The sequence below is a fragment of the Drosophila obscura genome, unplaced genomic scaffold (assembly GCF_018151105.1).
Source record: "Drosophila obscura isolate BZ-5 IFL unplaced genomic scaffold, ASM1815110v1 contig_139, whole genome shotgun sequence".
In the NCBI taxonomy this organism is placed as follows: Eukaryota; Metazoa; Arthropoda; class Insecta; order Diptera; family Drosophilidae; genus Drosophila; species Drosophila obscura.
The window spans coordinates 1379646-1402656 of record NW_024542723.1 but is presented as its reverse complement, the minus strand read 5'-3'; the positions used below and the strand labels follow the sequence as shown (position 1 = coordinate 1402656).

The 23011-nt window shown below is 40.4% G+C and overlaps 1 protein-coding gene across 2 annotated transcripts in view; it reads left to right on the top strand.

Annotated features, from left to right (window-relative positions):
• LOC111079195 (very long-chain specific acyl-CoA dehydrogenase, mitochondrial) overlaps positions 1–23011 on the top strand; it is a 66554-nt gene that overhangs the window by 6652 nt on the left and 36891 nt on the right. The window contains exons 2-4 of one of the 2 annotated variants that reach the window (XM_041596022.1): positions 8206–8407; positions 8461–8556; positions 14871–15266. In XM_041596022.1, coding sequence (XP_041451956.1) covers positions 8206–8407; positions 8461–8556; positions 14871–15266 — 694 coding nt within the window. The remainder of the gene's footprint in view (positions 1–8205; positions 8408–8460; positions 8557–14870; positions 15267–23011) is intronic. The other variant, XM_041596027.1, reaches the window with a different exon arrangement.

Sequence of the window (23011 nt, the reverse complement as noted above, 5' to 3'; positions counted from 1 at the left end):
CCTCGTTCAGTTCGCGAGCAACCCCTAGCGGAGGAGATGTAGAACCTAAACGGTACATGTACAATCTACATGTTACATGTAGAATATACATTGTAGATGTAGATAACAGATGAAGCAAAAATAAATTATTTTTTTTAATTTTAAAATTCTAAAAAATCATAAGCTCAAATATGTATATACTGACTGAGTACTGGTTTAAGTAGAGTCGCGTCCCCAGAAGCGACTCACACGTTCCTTCTCGTTTTATATAATTTTTGGATTATTTTGTTTAGTTATTAGTTATTGAGTTCGAGTCTCTCCCCTTTTAATACATCTACCAGCCTTAAACGAGTTGGAAATGGCATAGGTCATCGCGTATTTCGTCCCAAATTTTCACCAATTTTAAATTAAATTTTTCCATGTTTCCATGTTGCTTAGATCATTTAATCTTTCCAGAATTTGTCCCCAGCCGTCGGGCTTTTCCGACTGCTTGAATATATTCCACAAATCAGTGAGAACGCGAATTCGTTAATCTTAAAAACTTGGCTTTATTCTTCGACAATTACGATCGCGACAAATTCAAGCCATGTGTTCGTGGCGAATAATTATTGAACATATAATATTATGCAAGATTCGTTCGACAATACTAATCCGTTCCGTTTGCTCTCAAGTTTTCGACTCTCCCGCTCTCAAGAGCATTCGGTCTCTGCTCAGATCGCAAAGCATGATCTACGATTAGTAAGCGAGCGTTTGCTGATAAGAGCGAGCGTGCATGAGTTTTAAGAGCGAAAGCTAGGGCAAAGAGCTTCTTGCCAGCGGCTGCTCCGAACAACAGATCCGGAGAAGTTGGAGGCCATTCCTCCACAGGATAAAAACATGGTATTTTCTCCTTGCATCGCTTCTGAACAATTTTTGCTTTGTGAGTAGGAGCAGAGTTTGTTGGAGGCAATATGATTATTTGCCAAACATTGTGGAGGCTGAACTTCGTCCAAATAATATTGTGCATTAATTTTCACACATTTTTCAGTGAAAACAAGTTTGTCCTTTGCGGATGAAAAATGAAATCTCTAGAGAGTCAAAATCTGTAAACCATACAGTATATAGATGTGCCAGTGTCGAGAACACCCAGAGTCTTCGGCTTGGGTGTTTTCGTCACTCGACTCGCTGTCGTCACTTTCGGCTTATGGCGTAAAGCTAGCCGAGCGAAACCAACCCCAGTACTGCAGATGAGTGTGTTCTCGTGTAACAAAATATACAGTAATGGAAAAAAAAGAAAAAAAGATTGTTAAATTAAGCTAACAATATAAAATGCCAGCGAAATACAGAAAAAATGTTTAAGCCCCAATGTCATTGTTTTCAAAAAAATCCTTAAATCAATAAATTTAAACTTTTGCATTCACTCTTATATTTGTACAGACAAATTTACTCTACTCTACTCAGGAAATAAAACTATTATTGTATAACGTTTGATTCTATGTATATTGCAGAGTATATAATGAACTAGAGTAATATTTTTTTAAAATCCAGTGTGTTTTAGAAAGCTTGATATCTACTAGATTATTATTATTTTTTGAATTCAGATACAATTTTGTGCGCTTTCATATAAAAACGTTTATGATGTGCTAAAAGTTCTTGATCGGATTGAGATCAGGACCATTTCCCGGCCAGTCCAATGTCCTAATTCCCACCGTTGCTAAATATTATTTTACCTAAAAGAACTCACCGTCTACAAAAGCCAACTTTTTAAATAAATCATTACACAATTGATTAACAAAGTTATAAAAAATATTCTTGACCAATGAGCAGAATCGTCCTAGAATATAAGGGCTTGCGGAAAGACGGTCATTAGACGGTATGATGTTTTCCTCTAAAGCGTGATCGTGTTTACCTATCCGTGTGTGAGAGAGAAACAGTTTGAGTAGCGGCTGCAGCGCTAGAAGGAGGTGGGGTAGCCGCAGCAAATGAATAGCTTCATTCTGGCTATAAAAATGATCCGATCTAACGCAGATTGGGCAAAGGACATTCGTCCTTTGTTTGCGGGGAAAGGGGCGGGACAAATTTTGAAATATAGTGTGATATCACATGAGTCTGCAGACAACATTTGGTTGCTCCAGCTTTTATAGGCTATCTAGGCACTCATCAGGAGGGACAGACAGACATGGCTATATCAACTTGGCTATTGATGCTGATCAAGAATATATATACTTTATGGGGTCGAAAATGTTTCCTTCTCCGCGTCATACACATCCACTTCGAATATACCCCTTAATATACCCGAGTACGGGTATAAAGCACCAGAAAGTCATGCGCTTAATTTAGCTAAACATCGACGAAATCTTGCCTCGCCAGTGGAACGCGCCACATTCAGAATGCCACGCACACGCCATTGACTCGGGCTTGTGCGGTTTGACCAACTGCAGGTGTGTGCCTTTGCCGCCTGGGGCAGCCGACTTATGACAAAACTGGTGGATAAGGAACCAGAGTGACCGTAACGTTTGGCCCCTTGGAGCCATTACTAGCTAATTTTTAATGGCAAAGGTATTTTTATACCCGTACTCAAAAAAGAGTTAAGGGGTATATTAGATTTGTGGTAAAAGTGGATGTGTGTAACGTAGAGAAGGAAACGTTTCCGACCCCATAAAGAATATATATTCTTTATCAGCATCAATAGCCGAGTCGATATAGCCATGTCCGTCCGTCCGTCTGTCCGTCTTGATGAACGCCTAGATCTCAGAGACTATAAGAGCTAGGGCAACCAAATTTGGTTTCCAGACTCATGTGATATCACACTGCTACAAGTGTATTTCAATTTCGCCCCGCCCCCTTCCGCCAACACAAAGAACGAAAATCTGTGGCAGGCACAATTTTAAAGATACGAGAAAACTAAGAACGTAGTATCGTAGAGAATGCCCATATCTACCAGATTGTCGAATCGGAATCAGACCATAATTATAGCCAGAATGAAGAAATTAATTTTCAGTTGCTCCACCGCCTACTTCAGCCAGAGACCCATACTCATTTTTTTTCTCGCTCGCACACTCTGCCACGTTCAGTGCGCGAACAACCCCTAGCGGAGGAGATGTAGAATCTAAATGGTACATGTACAATCTACATGTTAGATGTAGAATATACATTTTAGATGTAAATGTAGATAACAGATGTAGCAAAAAAATGTAAAATGTAAAATTTTTTTTTTTAATTCTAAAATTCTAAAAATCAAGCTCAAAATGCATATACTGACTGAGTACGGGTGTAAGTACAGTCGCGTCCCCAGAAACGACTCACACGTTCCTTCTCGTTTTTTTTGAAACGACGACCGGTAATGCCGGTTCTAACGGTACTTACCGACTGGATAATATGGAGTACAATGGAGTTAATATTTTACGCTGTTTTCAACCATCTTTCTATGCTAAAACGTTAATGAATACGATCTTGCTTTAATGGTCCTTTGGGTCAACTTCATCTTTCGTCTTGAAGCGCGCTTTCAGAAATTCTTTATAAAACTGTTTATAGAGAATTTATTTATTATAAGTTTGGGGCTAAAAACGCCAAAACTAATGTTATCATTATTACTGTCAATATTACTGAATTTATAATTAATTTTTTTTTTAATTCTTACCTTTTTGTATGAAAACGAGACGTTAATTATCAGATTATGAATGTATCCAATACAATAAAACTGTTTACCGACTGGATTTGAGGAATTTAAGCAAGTTAGCGGAAGAATAAGTGATTTAGAAAGAAAAAGAAGAAGAGGTGGTCGTGAGGGGGGTGGCTCAATCCGTCCTGGATTCTTCTACAAGAAATTTGTAGATTCGCTGGGAACTTTAAGTGAGGTTTGGCCGTTTGAACGAAATGCGGATAGAGATGAGTTGGCGGAAATGAGGGACTGTGGGCTGATCGACTACCTTGATTGAGTGTAGTTTTATTGACCGCTGGCTGATGGACTGCCCTTTCTTCGGAAGAGCTTGGGCTTTTCAAGCAGCTGGCAGTCGGCATCGTACATGTGACACCTGAGTCCGCAATTGATGATTGATAACACTCATCAACACGAGAATTAGGCTGTGGCACAAAATGACTTTTTCTTATAGATTTCGGGGTTTAAAAATGTTTAACGAATTATGGTTTTTTTTAAAGAATTTTTTAAAATCTGGTGTTTTTTAATGTTTTTTTTCAGAGGTAGTGCTTTTATTTTTCACATAACTTAAGTATCTTATATCTGGTTGTGGATCGCATGGAGTTGGGGTATCGAGAGTTTTCTGCTTTCTTATATTTATTGGGAAATAATGAATGGGATAGGAGGTTTGTGTCGATGTTACGCAAAAAATTTGTGGAGTTGCTGCTGGAGAGTCTTCTGGTAGGGACTTATGCTAGAAATACAATTGCTCTTATGTTAGGGAAGTGGTGTATAGTATGAACTAAGGAATGTACCGGTTCATGGTTCCCAAGGTTCGTTACAGGTGTTAGAGGAAGAGGACAAGAATATAAAATATCGAGCGAAAGGTCACTGCTGTACTTATAAATACTACTTCTCATAACATTACACGGTTAACAGTATCAATGGCATCCATTGCAATATCAACGCGAAATTATGTTAAAAAGGCGCAAAGCTCAGAAGAATTGTTGTGTGGGTTGTGGGGTTTGGCGCATCGAGATAAGCTATTGCGCGGGTCTTGCCCCTAGTTTATTAATTTTTGGGGTTTTACTTTACCGCAATACCCGTACTTTAGTAGTAGCAGTAGTGTGTTCTTTATTTAATGTGTATTAAGATAAATATAAATTACTAGCAGACCCGCTCGCTTCGCTGCTTACGAATTGAATTTTTAGGAATTCATCGAAATTAAACCATGATAATTTTGATGTAATAACATATTTTATTTATTGCAATGCTTTGTGATAAACAATATTGTTTGTTTTGCCGTTGGTTTGTATTCGTGAGCACGCTACATACAGTTAACCATGCGATAATACGGGATGCTACAAATTTAAACCACTACTTTAAAAACATTTAACTTTAAAAACCACACTGGTTGGTTTAAAACGCACACATTTTCAAAAGCAACAAATATAATTACACAAATTGTAATTTTTTCAGAAAAAAATTTATTACACAAAAATTTATAAAAAACAAAATCTATCATAGAATGTTCTGTGTTACAGAATGCCCCAAAATGAAATGAAATAGGCGTTCAATCACACATTTTTAGACCAAATATGTAATTTTTTGGTTAATTTTTAATTTTTGTGAAACCTGTTTATAGAAAAGTACAAATTTGTTTGTGCAAACGAGGCCACATTCTATGACTATCAAATAAATTAAAAAAATCATGCAAATTGATGCACGCCTTGCGGAGATAGCCGCTTACACGCAGCTTTTTTTTCTACAAATTTATAAAATAGATTAAATTAAATTTTTTGGCGTGGCTTGGATGCCATTCGCCCTATTAGTATTCTTACCTTACTTAATTTTATTTCTAAAATTTTCGCCTACTGTTGTCGACTTCCAAGCCGCTCTCTCAATATATTCTATCTGTAAAGCAAAATTTCCTTGAAAAAATGTGCCAGTTCGTGGCAGCCCGTTCCGTTGAGCAGGGCAGTCAAGCCCTGGACTGTTAGCGATTTATTTCCACAATATTTTACTCTAATATCCTTTAGGATAGGACATGTCGCCAGAAAGTGCATTGTATCCTCCGGTTCGTGCATATTGGTTCCCCTGCTGCAGTGAGACTTCCATATGGAGACGCATTAAGTGGTAGCGTTTTCGTGCGTGCTCTGAAAATGAGTGAGATGAGTTCGCATCTATGCTATCTATAAAAATGGTGGTACTCTTCAAGATTATAAAGGCTAAAGGCCGTGATGCGCTTCTTCCACTAGCTCGTTCTGTCCACGCTTGTCTACCGTCACGTCTGTGGCTCTAATGATCTGGTCATGCCAAATTCTCCACAATGCAGGGTTTTGGGAATCGTTTGGGCAGCGTTTGCTATCGCTTCCTACCTAGCGATGAAATCGGTGTTGTTGTTTGTTAAATACCTTTTTTAGGAGTCGATCGTCATGCATATCCATCACTTTGGATGCATAGATGAAATGTTTTTGCAGCGTATATATAAATACTGCAGAGAGACAAGTTTCCAGATCGATTGCGTACGTCGGCGCGTTTTGTGGGAGTCTGAATATTTTTTTTATATAAAATAATAGCGCTTGTATCCCCATACCTCCGCTGCATAGCCCGTTATGGGTTGTGCTGTCGCCATGTATATTTTGTATTTTGTGCTCGGAGGAACGTTACTTTTGCCAAGCAGCTGTTTCCATGTGCAATTTAAGCCACATTTCCATCTGCTAGCTTGTTTTGCACATGCTTCTCAAAGCTCAAATTTTGAGTTGGCGTAACTCCAAGGTACTTAAACTCACGGACCATTTCCAGTATGTTTTCATTAAGTGTCCAGTCTTCGTTCTGTGCCGTGCAGCTTCTGCCATCTTTTATCACCATAACTCTTGTTTTTTTGCCAATGTTTCTTAGGCCCAAAGTTTGGCAATAATTTTGCATGGTGTGCGATTTTGCCATGATTACCATGTCGTCTGCGTACTTAAGTACCTTGATGTTCTCCGTTCTTATATGTACTCCTCGTGTCAGGACCGACGTAATGTCGTCCACGCACAGGGCAAATAACAGTGGGCTAAGGAGACTGTTGAGCTAATGAGCTTCTTCAGTAGCGTTGTTTTGCGATATGTTTATTAACCAGACGATGTTTGTTCAGATTAAATATGGTTTATTGTTGTAAACAGTATATAAGGCGATACAGAGTCGAAGGGATAGCGAAAGGTTCGAGTAAGTTTGATGACTTGAGCACGATGAGTCGGTTGGAGAGTTACCTGGATTAAAGACGGGGTCAGATCTTAGACGCGGGGGTCGGTACAAGACGGTGTCGGATTTAATAGCTCGATTCCAAGACGATGTGCAAGAAGTGATTGCAAGATCAAGACTGACTTCAGGGGCAGGCGGGAAGAATTGCCCGTGCCCTAATACGAGCGAGAGATAGATGGCAATGCAAAGGAAAGAAAGAAAGGCGCGAGATGAAGAGGCGAAAGAGAACGGCTGCATACGCTGCTGCCGTGCAGGATCATGAATATGTACATATGTATGTATATGTATGTAGCTGACAAAGTTAATCGGTGGGCAGTATAAATGACGAACAATAATAGATAATTACTCTTCTGCTGCACCACTGACTATGATCTACGGATTATGTGGCTGCGTAACCAAACACAGACATCCTTGCTTAGCTCCAAGGTCGCATGAAAACAATTCAGAAAGATTATTGCCGTTCCAGGCCGCGGCCGTGTTATCGCTAGAGACATTTTAGTATATTCAAAATCTTTGTTGATACTCCGGGCATGCTAATTTAAAAAAATAAGCTATGTCGGTCGATGGTATCGAAAGCCGCTTTAAAGTCTATGAAGCAGGTGTACATCTTCAGGTTTCGCCTCCCGTACTCTTTTGGTACAGCCACAAGCTCGAAAATGCTGTCCACTGTGCTGTAACCTCTTTTAAACCCAGCTTGGTATTCGCTAAGCACACCAAACTTTTCTACCCAGTCATTCAACCGCGAAAGCACTATTGATGCAAACACCTTCATAGTCGAAGTAAGAAAGGATATCCGCAATAGTTCGCTGCATCTGTGACATTGCCTTTGTCGTGTATCGGGTAAATAATGCTCTGATGATATTCTAAATTGTGTTGAATCGTTAGACAATAAATAAAATTTTCTGGTGCGTTTTTAAGAATTCTGCTAGTGTACGGTCTATTCCGGGGCTTTACAGTTTTGGCTCTGCTGCTTTCTGCTGCTTTGACTTCCCACTATATTTACGGTGTATGGCAAAGAAAAATAGTGCTGTATCGCTTGGCTGTCCTGCAGGAGTAGATTTTTAAAATGCTGCGCTAAGCTGTTCGGCTCAACCCTGATTTGCATTCTCTTGTTGGTCCCATTCAACCTCCTGATAAACTCCCAGAAACCCTTGCTATCTTTAATGCTATTGACTACAAGCTCCATATTCCTGTAGTGGTCACCCTTTTTTTTCTTCACATTGTTTTGAAGGCTGTATTGGCCAAGAGGCCAAGTACCAAGAGGTACTCCCGCTTCTATTCCCGTGCTTGCAAACATAATTATATATAAGAAACTTGCGCTTTTACAAATGTATATTATATTTTTATATATTTATTGTTTCTAGACGGATTTCAGTTGGTGACTCCAAACTAAGCCAAAAACATGATTCAAAAAAATCTTCTATAAAAGAGAACGAATCTTTCATGGCTAATATTTTCCGTCGGTCTTTAGTCTCCAAGCAAGTGTTTCCATATCCCGATGTGCTAAGCCTGGAACAAAAGGAATCAACTTTCAGTTTAATAGGCCCTTTTGAACGATTTTTTTCTGTACGTATATTAATTTTTATGTTAAACATTAAGTATAATTTTACTCATTTAAGGAAGTTAATGACGCTGCCAGAAGCGATGAGACTGGAAAAATAGACGAAAAAATCCTCTCCTCGTTGTGGGAACTGGGTGCATTCGCACTACAAGTGGTAATATATTTTGAAACTTGGTAATTATAAGGAGCGTTTACCATGACAACTTGCTCTCAGTGATGGATTTCCTAAGATAGTTCTGGTGAACTCACATGATTAGTGTTTTTGGTCAAAAAATTCATGGATCAAATTTTGAGAAATGGAGTGTAAAAAAAGTACGCTCCGTTGACTTCATACATGATGGATTGCTTTTGGCTTATATCGATACCTGACATATCGATTCGAAAACGCATTAAATTTCGAAGAAAAATAAATATACAAATACAATTTATACAAAATCCTGAAATTCGATACTTCGGTTTGACGAAGAAATATTCAAATATACGTGACTATCATTTAATAGTATTATGACATTATACTCTCTGCACACTGAGTCCATCCTGGGGGAACGATGGGAATTTTTCAAAGATGTGAAACACCGATTCACATTGACACAATCCACCATCCACCATCCATGAGAAACAGCTGTTGCTCACAATTGCGTGCGGTGAAAATTTGTTTACTTTAATTAAAATGAATATAAATAACATTTCAATGGTCGTGAATGTGATTCAGCAGCAAAACATATTCTTGCACAAGCTAATCATGTTGTTGGACATGGACGATGATGATGAGAATAGCTTTGACGAGGAGGAGATAATAGAATGGATATCTGTTTTGAAAACACTGAAGCCCGGAAGGTTGTGGTCATTTGTGACTGCTTATACTAAATCCAATCAATGTTTTAAATAAAAATATAAATTATATGTGTGTTGAGAAGCGGTTTGGGACATTTTGGGAGAAAGATGTACCCAAAAACAACGAGGCGTTTTTAAATCTAAGTTATGTACAGCCGTATACTTTGGGCTATTTGTTTTGAGTAAAGAATAGTCGGAAGGCTGTCAGCCTATAGCGTGTGCAATATCCTGCTTGAGTTTTGCAGAGCATTCATAAATGAGAGGATTCCAGAGGATAGTCCACAAACAGAGTTGTGTATCTGAGACAATTTTGACATATCAGATGTTTTTTTGTTGTTTTTTTACCATTTTCCTGTCTGTCATTGCTTACATTTTCGTAGTGAATTCCGATTTTTTGTTGTGAATGTCAAATATTTATTGTTGCATTTGACAATTATCGAAAAAATACCGCACTGAAACGTGAGAATTAGGAACATCCCAGATGGATGGTGGAATAACTGGGAAGTTTTCGGAACGGCAAAACCTTACGGACCATCCCAGAAATGGATGGTGGATGGTCCCCAGTGTGAAAAGGCTATTAGACCCAGAAAATTTTGCTGCATAGAGAATGATAGCATGATAGACATAGATAAATTAGTGTTACTAAACAAATGTTTTACTTTTTGCGGTTTTCAGTTAAAATGCTGCACATATTATTTTACGTCTATTTAAATATATGTAATATGCTTGACACTTTCTTAGTTGTTTACTTTTTCTTCTTTCTCTTTTTAAAAGCTATGAACACAGCATTTTGATATTGTACAACACACATAGCCACCAAGCCAGCAAACTTGTAACCGCAAAGTAAAAAAATCGATAATTCCGCAGCGCTGCTCCCAGCTCAACTGGACGCTCAACTGCTCTCGCTCTGACTGCACCCATAAGGTCATTTTCATACCCATACTCAAAAAAGAGTTAAGGGGTATATTGTATTTTTGGTAAAAGTTGATGTGTGCAACGCACAAAACGAAACGTTTCCGACCCTATAAAGTATATCAGGGGTGCCATAGAAATCACTTCCGCTGGAAAATCACCTCAATTCCGATTTCCACACCGATTTTTCAGCGGAATCAAAATCGCTCACAATTTTTCCAGCGATCTGATTAAATATACCCATAAAACACAACTAAAACGATTCGAATCTTATCAATTGGTGGTTAACCCTCATCCAAATAATTCAACATTATACATGTTAAGTTAATAAAATAAGCATTTTAGTAAATCACTATTCAATCCGCTGACTGAATTTTCACTTAACGATTCTGCTCTCAATCCGTTGCAGACCGAGGTGGCCGCATTACAAAAAATAGCTCATTGTAGTAAAACTTCCTTTACGTCAAACGTGTGCATACTTTTTGTGCAAATTGTGAAAACATTTGTAGTCATTTGTAGTTTTACTAGGTGGCAAATAGAAGCATAGCGATCATTATACCAAAAATTGGTAATTGTAATCAACTAAATTATCAGTAGTTTGAGAAGACAATCACAAAAACCACATACGTATCGTCTGAACGTGAAAACGAGTCCGATGCGCATCTGAGACTCGCACGATATGGGATGTTTTTTTTGCTTTGAAATTTTAAAAGTACAGCTTTGAAAAATAAATTATTTTATATAATAAAAGAAAAAAGAAAAACCAATTGTTTTGATATGATAAAATCAATAAAACTGCAAAATGAACCCTATTCGAATTGAATCTTGAAAGGTGTCAACCCTAGCCTAAGTTCGAATTTGGTTTGTGACAATTCTAAGAAAAATGAAACCGCTCGGAATTCTGTGGCACGGCGGAAATTTTGAAGCGGAAATCCTCTGCGCGGTTTCCCATTTCACTAGTGATTTCTGTGGCACCCCTGTATATATTCTTGATCAGCATCAATAGCCGAGTCGATATAGCCATATCCGTCTGTCCATAGGTCCGTCCGTCCATCTGTCCGTCTTGATGAGCGCCTAGATCTCAGAGACTGTAAGAGCTAGAGCAACAAAATTTTGTTTCCATATTCATGTGATATCACACTGCTACAAGTGGTAGTGGTATAATGATCGCTAGCTTCTATTTGTGCTGCCATGGGTCTGTGCTTAGCCGAACAGGGGTTTTTGATATAAATTCAATGGCATAAATGTGTAGAAATGGTTTGTTAGTTTTGTTTTGTCATTTTGAAGCGATGCCACCTAGTAAAACTACAAATGACTACAAATGTTTTCACAATTTGCACAAAAAGTATGCACACGTTTGACGTAAAGGAAGTTTTACTACAATGAGCTATTTTTTGTAATGCGGCCACCTCGGTCTGCAGCGGATTGAGAGCAGAATTGTTAAGTGAAAATTCAGTCAGCGGATTGAAGAGTGATTTACTAAAATGCTTATTTTATTAACTTAACATGTATAATGTTGAATTATTTGGATGAGGGTTAACCGCCAATTGATAAGATTCGAATTCTATTAGGTGTGTTTTATAGGGTGTATTTAACCAAATCACTTGATAAATTGTGAGCGATTTTGATTCCGCTGAAAAATTGGTGTGTGGCACCGCGGAATGGATTTGAGGTGATATTCCAGCGGAAGTGATTTCTGTGGCACCCTTGATAGATAGAACGGCATATAGACTTTTGAAATACTTACATTACAAAATTCACAGATACAATATAACCCATTAAGGGCTGCTCCTGGTCGGCTTGATGAAATTTTGATATGCTCACTGTTGAGCTATTGAGCTGTTTCAATAGCGTAGATTTAGATCGAAATTATAATTTGATTGAAATCACGAGACAGTTTGTTCGACTATAGTATGTTTATTTTATTTGCCATGCAAGGCGAGTGGGAGGATTATGGGGAAAAATTAACAACAGGCGGACCCGTGGTGGACCGTGTTGAAGCGAGAACAAGAGTTTTTATAAAAAGAAAAGTAATGATGTTGCGGTCAGGTCACTGTGCCAACCGACGATACGATTGTTTTAGACGATAATAGATTTCGAAGTGTTTTTTCCTTTTCTGACGAGCCTCCTTCACAGTGGCTGACGAATGCCGAGAAAGAGGAAAGCAGCAGCAAGAGTATAAGCAAAGGCCAACAAAACGGTGATAAAGAGAGACGTTACATTAAGAGATATTACATATGCTCCACTACTCTTTGTGCTGCCATGGGCCGGTGCTTAGCCTTAGCCTTATTATAACAGTTGATTAAACAACTAATTGTACGACCACGAAAATCAATGAAAAGATGAGTAATTTACTATGATTTTGAAAAAATTTTGTTATTATCAGTCATGCTCCGGCCATAGATAATCGCGATTTGACAGTAAAATACCAAAAAAAAACTGTGTAACTCGCAAGATATTACGACTTTCTTATAAGCGCGCGATTTCAAAACGAATTGCCCATAACACCCAAATCAAAACTATTATGAGCGGGAAAAAAATATAAACAAATTTGCTGATGTTATAAGTTTATATCCATATAATTAAAATTTATTTTCGTATATCCTAATATATTTAATAAATCTATTTCTAATGGCACCCAAATTTTACCTCACCAAAATAAGGCTAATAGCCTATTCCCACAGGCGACCATCCATTTCGGGGATGGTCCGTAAGGTTTTGGCGTTCCTAAAATTTTCCATTTATTCCATCATCCATCTGGGCTGTTTCTAACCCGTACGTTTCTATGCGATAATTATTCGATAATGTTCAAATGCAACCATAAATATTTGACATTCACAACGAAAAAGTGCAACTCACTTCCGACTATTCTGTGCTCAGAAAAAGATTCAAAAGTATACAAATCTTTGGCTATACAAAACTTTCCTTAAAAAATGCCTCGTTTTTTTCGCGTACATCTTTCTCCCAAAAAGTCCCAAACCGCTTCTCAAAAAACATGGAATATGTATTTGTGTATAAATTATTAATTGAATTTAGTGATGTTTTCAAAACACATATCCATTCCAATAAATTCTCCTCGTCAATGTTGGCCTCATTATCATCATCCATGTGCAGCAACATGATTGGATTGTGCAAGAATATATTTTGGTGCTGAATTACGTTCACAACCATTGTAATATTATATATATATTCATATAACAATTTATTTTGCAGGCACAAAAACTCGGAAGCGAGATAGTTTATGGACATGTGTTTCTCTGAGAATTCGTTTATGAATGCTCTGCAAAGCTCATGCAGGATATTGCAAAGTATACAATGCTATGGCGATACGCTTTTCCATAGGAATTGATTCTTTCGAAATGATTAACCAACAGAAAAGCAAACCCTCCATTTTAAAAGAGTCGCTTCGTTGTTTTCGGGTACATAACATATACATTTTTACTTAAACCTTTGGTTGTATTTTCTAGAAGCAGTCATAAACTACTACAAACTTTAATGTTGATGTGAGTTGTGTGTTGGGAAAAGGATATAAGCCATAAGGAACATTTTTAGACACTGTGATTGTTAGAAAAATTTTGTCACAAATAGTGCATAGGTTCTTCGACTGATAGCACTACTCAACAAAATTGAACTTTTTCTTTAAGCTGTGTAACAAAATGACTTTTTCTGATAGATTTCGGGATTTAAAAATTTTTGTAGTACTTTATTTTTTTTATGGTGTCATTTTTTTAAAAGAATTTTCAAAATCTGGTATTTTTGTTCATGGTTTTTTTCAGGGGTAGTGTTATTTTTCACATAACTTAAGTATCTTATATCTGGTTGCATAAGCAGCTACAAATCGGACCCAGACACTTTGTATCTGCAGCTTAACGCCTGGACGATATAAAGCTTTCAAATTAAAATTTCATCATTTTTTTACGGTATTTTTTTTTTCTCGAAATTTTGACTTTAAAAACTTGGGAAAAGTCTAAAAAAAATAATTCTAGGCCAACGTTTTTAGTTTTAGATAGACGCATTAATTAGGCGTCGTTTAAGGTATTGTTCATTAAAATCTATGGATAAACGGTCAACTTGCAGTCGTTTGGCCAAAACGACTCAAAACTAATTTAACCTGATACTGCGTTTTAGTTTTATCGTATCTTAAAAATTGTGCCTGCCACAGATTTTCGTCCTTTGTGAGGGCGAAAGAGGGCGGGGCGACGGACATCGCTATATCGACTCTGCTATTGATGCTGATCAAGAATATATATACTTTATTGGGTCGGAAACGTTTCCTTCTCTGCGTTGCACACATCCACTTTTACCACAAATCTAATATACCCCTTAACTCTTTTTTGAGTACGGGTATAAAAAGTTGGTATGGTTCGAAGCGGTGAAATGCTGTCGGGTGGTGTAATTTGTCGTGTTGTCTCTCTCCTCGTAGAAAAGTTATCAAAGTCTAATGTCATATTGCACGACAACCAAATACGTGGCCAAACTTACATAGTTTATACCTACCATAAAAAATAGAGAATTATAGAGAAAAAAAATCCGCATCTGACAAAAATTTGATATTCGAAGCACCCTTCAAATGTGAATATTTTTGTACCGTTACAAAGTAATTAAATCTATACGCTTTCAAAGCTTTGATTAAGAAATATTCAAAAATTTTAGGTGTTTAATTTGTTGTATAAAAATATGTATAAAATAATCGTATTAATGCTCTTTTCCTTTATTTCATAGCCTCCGAATTTTGGGGGATTGGGTCTGAATAATACACAGTATGGAAGACTTTGTGAAATAGTTGGTGCCAATGACTTAGGACTAGGAATAACGATTGGCGCACACCAAAGTATAGGATTCAAAGGAATACTTTTGTATGGAACACCTGAACAAAAGGAAAAATACTTGCCCAAAGTATCCACAGAATGTGTCTACGCTGCCTTCGCACTCACGGAGCCATCTTCAGGTTCAGACGCTGGATCAATTCGATCCCGTGCAGTAAAAAGTGAAGATCAAAAATACTATATACTAAACGGTTCAAAAATTTGGATATCTAATGGTGGAATTGCTGACATTATGACGGTTTTCGCACAGACTGAACTAGTGGATCTAAAAACAGGCGAAAAAAAAGACAAGGTAAACATGATATATTTTCAAATCTTCTGCTCTAATGAATAATCTTATGAATAAGGCAGACTATTGACACAGTACAGAATAAAGAACATTAACTTACCAATATATTAATGCAAAAATTCAGATTTAAAAATCTGCTTCATGTCATGATCGCACGGTTTTTTCATATTTTACCTATTTAAGACCTAATTAACTTCATTAGCACTACAGTCAAAAAATTACTTCGTTTCTTCCTTCGATAACACTAGTCAACACGACATTTAGGCTGTGGCCCAACATGACTTTTTCTTATAGATTTTGGGGTTTAAAATTTTGTAACAAACTATGGTTTTTTTTATGGTTTAGTTTTTTTTAAAATAATTTTTTAAAATCTGTTTTTTTTCAGAGGTAGTGCTTTTATTATACCCGTACTCAAAAAAAGAGTTAATGGGTATATTAGATTTGTGGTTTTTTTTGTATTCATTTAATGGTTTTTTTTGTATTCATTTAGGGCTTCCTCAATAGTGCTTATACCTAAGAACAATACAGTATGATAGGAACAGTTGGGGGACAGATGGGGTAGGGGTCGTGCGACTAGCGGTACTGCCGCAAGGCATTGCTTCGCCCGCGCGGAGACACCTACTCCGTTTGCTCCTTCCGCCTTCTCTCCATGGCCCTGAGCGTTTTCATAACGCTCGCGGCGAACACCGCGGCAGCTTCCCAGATCCTCTGGTCTGCCAGCATCAGCGGCACCAGGTTGTCGACGCATATTGCAGACCCTGCAATGGCTTCAAGCTCCTGTCGCTCGTATGCGAACCGGTGGCACTCGAAGAGGACGTGCTGAGCGTCCTCCACTATGCCAGAGCCGCACTCCGGGCACCAGTCCTCCGTATCGTGCCCAAAGCGCTTGAGGTAGCTGCGGAAGCAGCCATGCCCGCTCAGCGCCTGGGTTAGGTAGTGGTCTACCTGCCCGTGCTTCCTTCCGACCCAGGACGAGATGTGTGGGATGAGGGAGTGCGTCCAGCGCCCTTTTTGGGAGCTGTCCCACCTCCTCTGCCATTTCTCCATGCTGCTCCTTCTAGCGGCAGCCTTCAGCTCTGCCTTGCTGATTCCTGCTTCGTCGTCCTGCAGGGCGTCGTAAATTTCTCTGCGCTCCCGGATCAGCTCCCCTAGAGGAATATGCCCGGCGATGACTAGCGCTGCCTCGTCCGAGATGGTCCGGAACGCGCATGCGATCCTGATGGCGCATAGCCGATACGTGGCCTCCAGCCCCCGCATATAGCTTTTCACCGTTGCGGCCTTCGCCCACACCGGCGCGGCGTAGAGCATTTGCGCCATTACAACGCTCGTCAACAGCTTCCTCGTTGCCTGTTTTGGGCCTCTGGTGTTGAGCAGCAACCTCGAGAGCGATCCTTCGGTTCCGCTGGCCTTCTGGTTGATGTACTCCAAATGCTCCTTGAAGGATAGCCTCGTGTCTATGTGGACACCCAGGTATTTAATCGATCTTTGGGAGGTGATCGTGGTCCCTCCGACCTGCACGATGGCAGTCTCCACCGCTTTCCGGCTCGAGATGAGCACCGCCTCCGTCTTGTGGGCCACCAGCTCGAGGCCTGCTACCGCTAGCCACGATTCCACGGCTTGGATAGCCTCGTTGGCGAGGTTTTCCACGGCGGCAAGGTCCTTTGCGACCACCACTATCGCGACGTCGTCCGCGAAGCCTACCAAGCTTGTGCTGGCTGGCATCGGCAACCTCAAAACTCCATCGTACATGGCGTTCCAGAGCAGGGGTCCCAAAACGGAGCCCTGCGGGACTCCGGCTGAGACTTCGTATGCTCTGGAACCCAGACTCGTGTCCATCGTGAGTACCCTGGCGCTTAAATAGCTGTAAGCTATATTCAGCAGGTACCCCAGGATGTTGAAGCTTCTGAGGGCCTCCAGCGTTCGGCCCCAATCGGCAGAGTTGAAGGCGTTCCTTACATCCAGCGTCACCACCAGACAGTAGGACTTGCTTCAACCTCTCCACCTGGTTCCCGCGCATGCCTCCTTTGCCGTTTCTACCACTCTTAAGATGGCGTCCAGCGTTGACTTCCCCTTCCTGAAGCCGTATTGGCCCGGGGAGAGACCGCCAGCAGCTTCGATGGCTGCACTCAGCCTCGTTGCAACCACCCTCTCGAAGACCTTCCCGATGGTGTCCAGCAGACAGATGGGCCTGTAGGAGGAGGCCTCTCCTGGTGGCTTGCCCGGCTTGGCCAGAAGTAGCAAGTGGATGTGTGTAACGCAGAGAAGGAAACGTTTCCGACCCCATAAAGTATATATAGTCTTGATCAGCATCAATAGCCGAGTTGATAGAGCCATGTCTGTCTGTCCGTCTTGTTTGTCGGCTGGATCTCAGAGACTATAAGAGCATATAGTATATATAGTATATATAGTCTTGATCAGCATCAATAGCCGAGTTGATAGAGCCATGTCTGTCTGTCCGTCTTGTTTGTCGGCTGGATCTCAGAGACTATAAGAGCTAGGGCAACCAAATTTGGTTTCCAGACTCATGTGATATCACACGTATCTTTTTAAAGATACGATAAAACTAAAAACGCAGTATCGTAGAGAATGACCAAATCTGATTCAGACTGCCGAATCTGAATCAGATCGGATTATAATTATAGTCAGAATGAAAAAATTAATTTTCTGTTGGTTCCCCCGCCTACTTCAGAGAGGACCCGCTACTCATTCTCTTTCTCGCTCGCACACTCTGCCTTATTCAGTGCGCTAGCAACCCCTAGCGGAGATGTAGAATATAAATGGTACATGTAGAATATACATGTTAGATGTAGAACATACATAGTAGATGTAGATAACAGATGTAGCAAAAAAATGTAATATGTAAAAAAATTTTTTTAATTCTAAAATTCTAAAAATTCTAAATTTCTAATTCTAAAATTAAAAAAAAAATAGCACAAAAATGTAAATACTGACTGAGTACGAGTACACCTCTGCACACTGAGCCCATCCCGGGGGAATGGTGGGAATTTTTGAAAAGATGTGAAACACCGATTCAAAATGACTCCATCCACCATCCATGAGAAAACATCTGATGCTCACAATTGTGTGCGGTGAAAAATTTGTTCACATCTATAATTTAAATGAATATAAATAACATTGCAATGGTTGTGAATGGGATTCAGAAACAAAACATATTCTTGCACAAGCTAATCATGTTGCTGGACATGGATGATAATGCGGCTAACATTGACGAGGAGAATTTATTGGAGTGGATATCTGTTTTAAAAACACTGAAGCGTGGTCATTCCAGACTGCTTCTACTAAATCCAATCAATGTTTTAAATATAAATACATATTCTTTGTTTTCTGAGAAGCGGTTTGGGACATTTTGGGAGAAAAATGTACCCATTGTATTCTTTAGGCTCTTTTTCTGAGTACAGAAGAGTCGGAAGGCTGTCAGCCAAAAGCGAGTGCAATATCCTGCATGAGTTTTGCAGAGCATTCATAAAAAAATTCCCAGAGGATTCCCGAGTTGTGTGCCTGAGACAATTCTGACATATCAGATGTTAATTTGTTTTTTTTTTTATATTTTCCTGTCTGTCATTGTCTACATTTTCGTAGTGAATTCCGATTTTATGTTGTGAATGTCAAATATTTATGGTTGCATTTGACAATTATCGAAAAAATACCGCACAGAAACGTGCGAATTAGGAACATCCCAGATGGATGGTGGAATAGCTGGAAAATTTTCGGAACGGCAAAACCTTACGGACCACCAAAGAAATGGATGGTGGATGGTCCCCAGTGTGAAAAAGCTATAAGTAGAGTCGCGTCCCCAGAAGCGACTCACACGTTCCTTCTCGTTTTTCACATAACTTAAGTATCTTATATCTGGTTGCATAGAACTTCTGCAGTTCTGAAAAGCTGACAAATGCAGCTATAAATCCAACACAGACACTTTGTAACTGCAGCGTAACGTCTGGAAGATATTAAGCTTTCAAATTCATATTTTATACTTTTTTTCGGTAGTTTTGATTTCGAAATGGTCAGGGCTTCAGGTTTGCATTGATATCGGCAGCAGAGCCAATCTGATATCAGCGTCGTCGCGCCATCATCTTCGGCGATATGCGCTTATGATAAGCGCAGATATGCATACCTTTGTACGTATGTATGTGCACACATAGCGGCAGCGCAGCGCCGACGAAGCGACGACGCTAGCTTTGGCATGATCGATCTATGCTTGCCGTTCATGTTTATACAAATGTTTTGTTGATCTATTTGGTAGTTCTTATGAGTATCTATTATATTTTAATGACTGCTTATACTACAAGTCAACAAAACGGGAGAAATTTTGTATTAAAAGTTGATTGAACTGGACAACCCATGTAATCAGAATAAAAAACAAATGAAAAATTTTTCCCCAACCTAATAATGGTTCAAATGCATAAATACATCACCTGATTCCCAAGTAGTAAAAAAACACCCGCAAAAAAAGCGCTTCTTAAGGGCGCCGCCTTCCGTTCGACTCCTGCCCAGGTGACCAATGCTACGTTCTTCTCCTCAACGACTAGGAGTTCGATGGGAAGAACTCCTGCTATGACCAGCGCGGTGGCGTCTGATATGGTCCGAAAGACACAGCATATCCGCAGCGCGCAAATACGATGTATTGACCTGGCGTAGCTGCCCGCCAATACTGCTGCAGCGTACGTTATGGCTAAACGAACAACGCTGGTCAGCAGCCTTCTCTCCTGCTTCGGTCCGCGAGTGTTTACTAGCAGTAGGGCTCGGCTTGTGTGTGCCGCTTTCTCCTGTACAAAGCTCAGGTGCTCCCGGAAGCAGATCCTGGTGTCGATCATCACGCCTAGGTAGCGGATCCCAATTCGCAGAGTTGAAGTCATTTTAAACGTCCAGGGTGAAAACAAAGCACCATCGCTTGGGAGAGCGGAATCGTCAACTCCGACGAAGCTTCTGACTGAGAGCGAGAGATGAGCTCGGGCAGTCAATCAGTGGAAGCCGAACGAGCCGGTGAAAGAAAGTGAAATAAATAAACATAGTTACAGAAACCAACGGAGTTGCTATTGAGGATTTGGCGGGTCATTACACTCCTGCCGCTTCGACTGCGATCCGAACAACTCTGCCGATGGCATCCACTGTCGAGCTGCCTTTTCGGAAGCCTAACTGGTTGGCGGATAGCTCCCTGGCTTCATCCACCGGCCTCTCCATCCGTGTACCAATTTTTTGCTCCATCGTCTTCCCTAATCCATCGATCAGACAAATCGGGAGAAACGAAGAGGTGTCCTCTGGCGGCTTTCCCGGTATTTGTATGAACACTAGGTGCTGTTGGTTCCATTGAGCAGGAAATGGTCCTCCTTGGAGACGTTTTGTAAACGCCGTCGCAAACTCTTGTGGCTTGATCGAGACGGCTAGTTTTACTGCCCTGTTGGGAATTCTATCGGGACCAGGGGCCTTATTTGGCTTCAACCTGCGGGCCGCTGTGATAACCTCGTCTGCCGTTACCGGTTCCACCTCGTATGGGGGCTGAACCGCTTCGTCATTTTGGAAAAGGTTATGCATCCTAGGTAGGAACAACGCCTCCACGATGACCATAAGTTGCAGGTCAGAGGAAGCTACTGCGTTGCTAGTGTGCAGCCTCTTCATCACCGTGTTGTAGGCTCTTCCCCATGGGTCGTGCTCTGCTGATTTGCAAAGTTGCAGGAAACACTCCCGTTTGCTTATCTTAATGGAGGTCTTCAGTACCTTCCCACCACCGCAATAAGCCATATGAAGACTCGGCCAGTCGGTATTTCTGGCTGACAGGCAGGTGCGCCTGGCCTCCGCGATAACATCGTTCCACCAGTATGTCGGCGACTGCGTGCCCCTGAACATCTTTCTCCGGCTCATGCTAGCTTCGCATGCGAGTCGAAGCTAGGCCGTGAGCTGTGTAGCCATCTGGTGCGCTGATCCTACGACTGTCAAATCACTCATCGCAACCAAGAATCTTCGGACCTGCACGCTCTCGGGCTTGTATGCCGTCCTCTGTGCTATTTGGTTCGTGCATTAGCGTCAAGGCTGAAAAGCGCGGACTTATGTAGTCTCACTACTTTCTGCGCCGGCTCCTTCATTTCCTTGTTGAGGTAACGAGCGTCCCTCATAATTTTAGACAATTCCGTCGATTTTTCGACAAGACTTGTCAGGATCGCACGAAGGTCTCCGCATTCCGCCGACCTTGTAGAACTCTTATCTACGGTAACGCCGCTAAAGTCAAAGGGATTGAATTCTGCTGGGGCTGATACAGTCAGGGTTGGCTGCTGCATCACTCTTAGGGGCTCTTTTAGTGGGGATACCGTTTCTCGATGGCCTGCTCTGCCCCATCAGCTGCTTAGTGAAGAAGCTCCAGTCGAAACAATCAAGTTGACTAAAAACTGCGGTGGGGAGCACTACAGGCTCGATCTCCGTTCAAATGCACGTTTTTCCACCTCTTCCATTGTTACGTCACTAATATTTAAAAGTTGGCGCCCAACTTCTAACCGGTTGGCTGATCTGGCAACCCTGCGTCGTTCCGCTGCTGTCTGGAAACTCTGTGTGGGAAACAACTCTGCCCGATCAGCTGCTCAGTGAAGAATCTCCAGTCGAAACAATCAAGTTAAGTGAAAATTGTTTCTATTTTCCTCCCACTAACGCGATGGACAGTGAAAGGCGCCCAAACAGAGGTTCTCGGAGCTCGCACGAAAACACAGCCGCACTTGAAAACAGCGAACTCTCCGTCCAATTTCACAGTATGTGACATGACGATCTTGCCCAATCATTTCGCGCACAGCATCGATATTTTGTGGCACAAAAATTAATTTAAAACGACCTTCACGAAATTCGTCCTGCAAAGAAGGACGTCCACGGTTGAATTCGCCATACAAGATTTGTACATTGGCAACGCATGGTGCTTCCTCAATAAAAGTTGAACTAAATTGTTCTAAGCATTCTTGGCTTAAAAACCCACCTCAAATATGGTTGAAAATCATGACAAAGACATTTTCATGTCTAAATTAAAATTTTTGCCCGAGATGAACTTTTGATTTGTCGTGAATCGATATCAAACTAGGTCGTACATGAAAATATTGTATGTATGTTTAATTCATAAAACTCCAAACATTTTTATGCAACAACCATTTGGTCCTAGTACGAAGGGAAGGGACCTATGACAGAAACATAAATAGCACCCCTACTCAAGGCTGCGACTATTTTACAGGGTTAAAATCATTTTTAAGTGTGAAAAAGGTTCAAGAGTTGAGCTGCTCTTCGTCCTTCTTTCGTTCGTTCGTTCGTACGGACCCTAATTTCTGACTTACCTTTTGCATTATTATGCATACGCCACAAATTTTATTAGTAACTTTCATTGCAGAAATACGTTTTGTAGAACGTATTATCGAAAATCGCAAAAAATTTCGAATTGACGAACTGACAAGTTTGTATAAGCTGAAAAAATAAAAATATTTGACCATTCTCCCAGCTATTTATGTTGGAAGCCCGCGCCACATTCATAAGTACGTGCCAAAATACGGACGTCCGGATTTATTCACCACGTTCACTTGCAATCCGAAATGGACCGAAATAACAATTCTGTTGCTGACAGGACAAACATCCAGCGATCGACATGATATCAATGCACGAGTATTCAAACAAAATATCAGAGTACTCATGAATTATATTGTTAAGGAAAAGGTTGTTGGCGAATGGATGTTTTTGAATGTGCTCGATTGAATGGCAGATGCGTG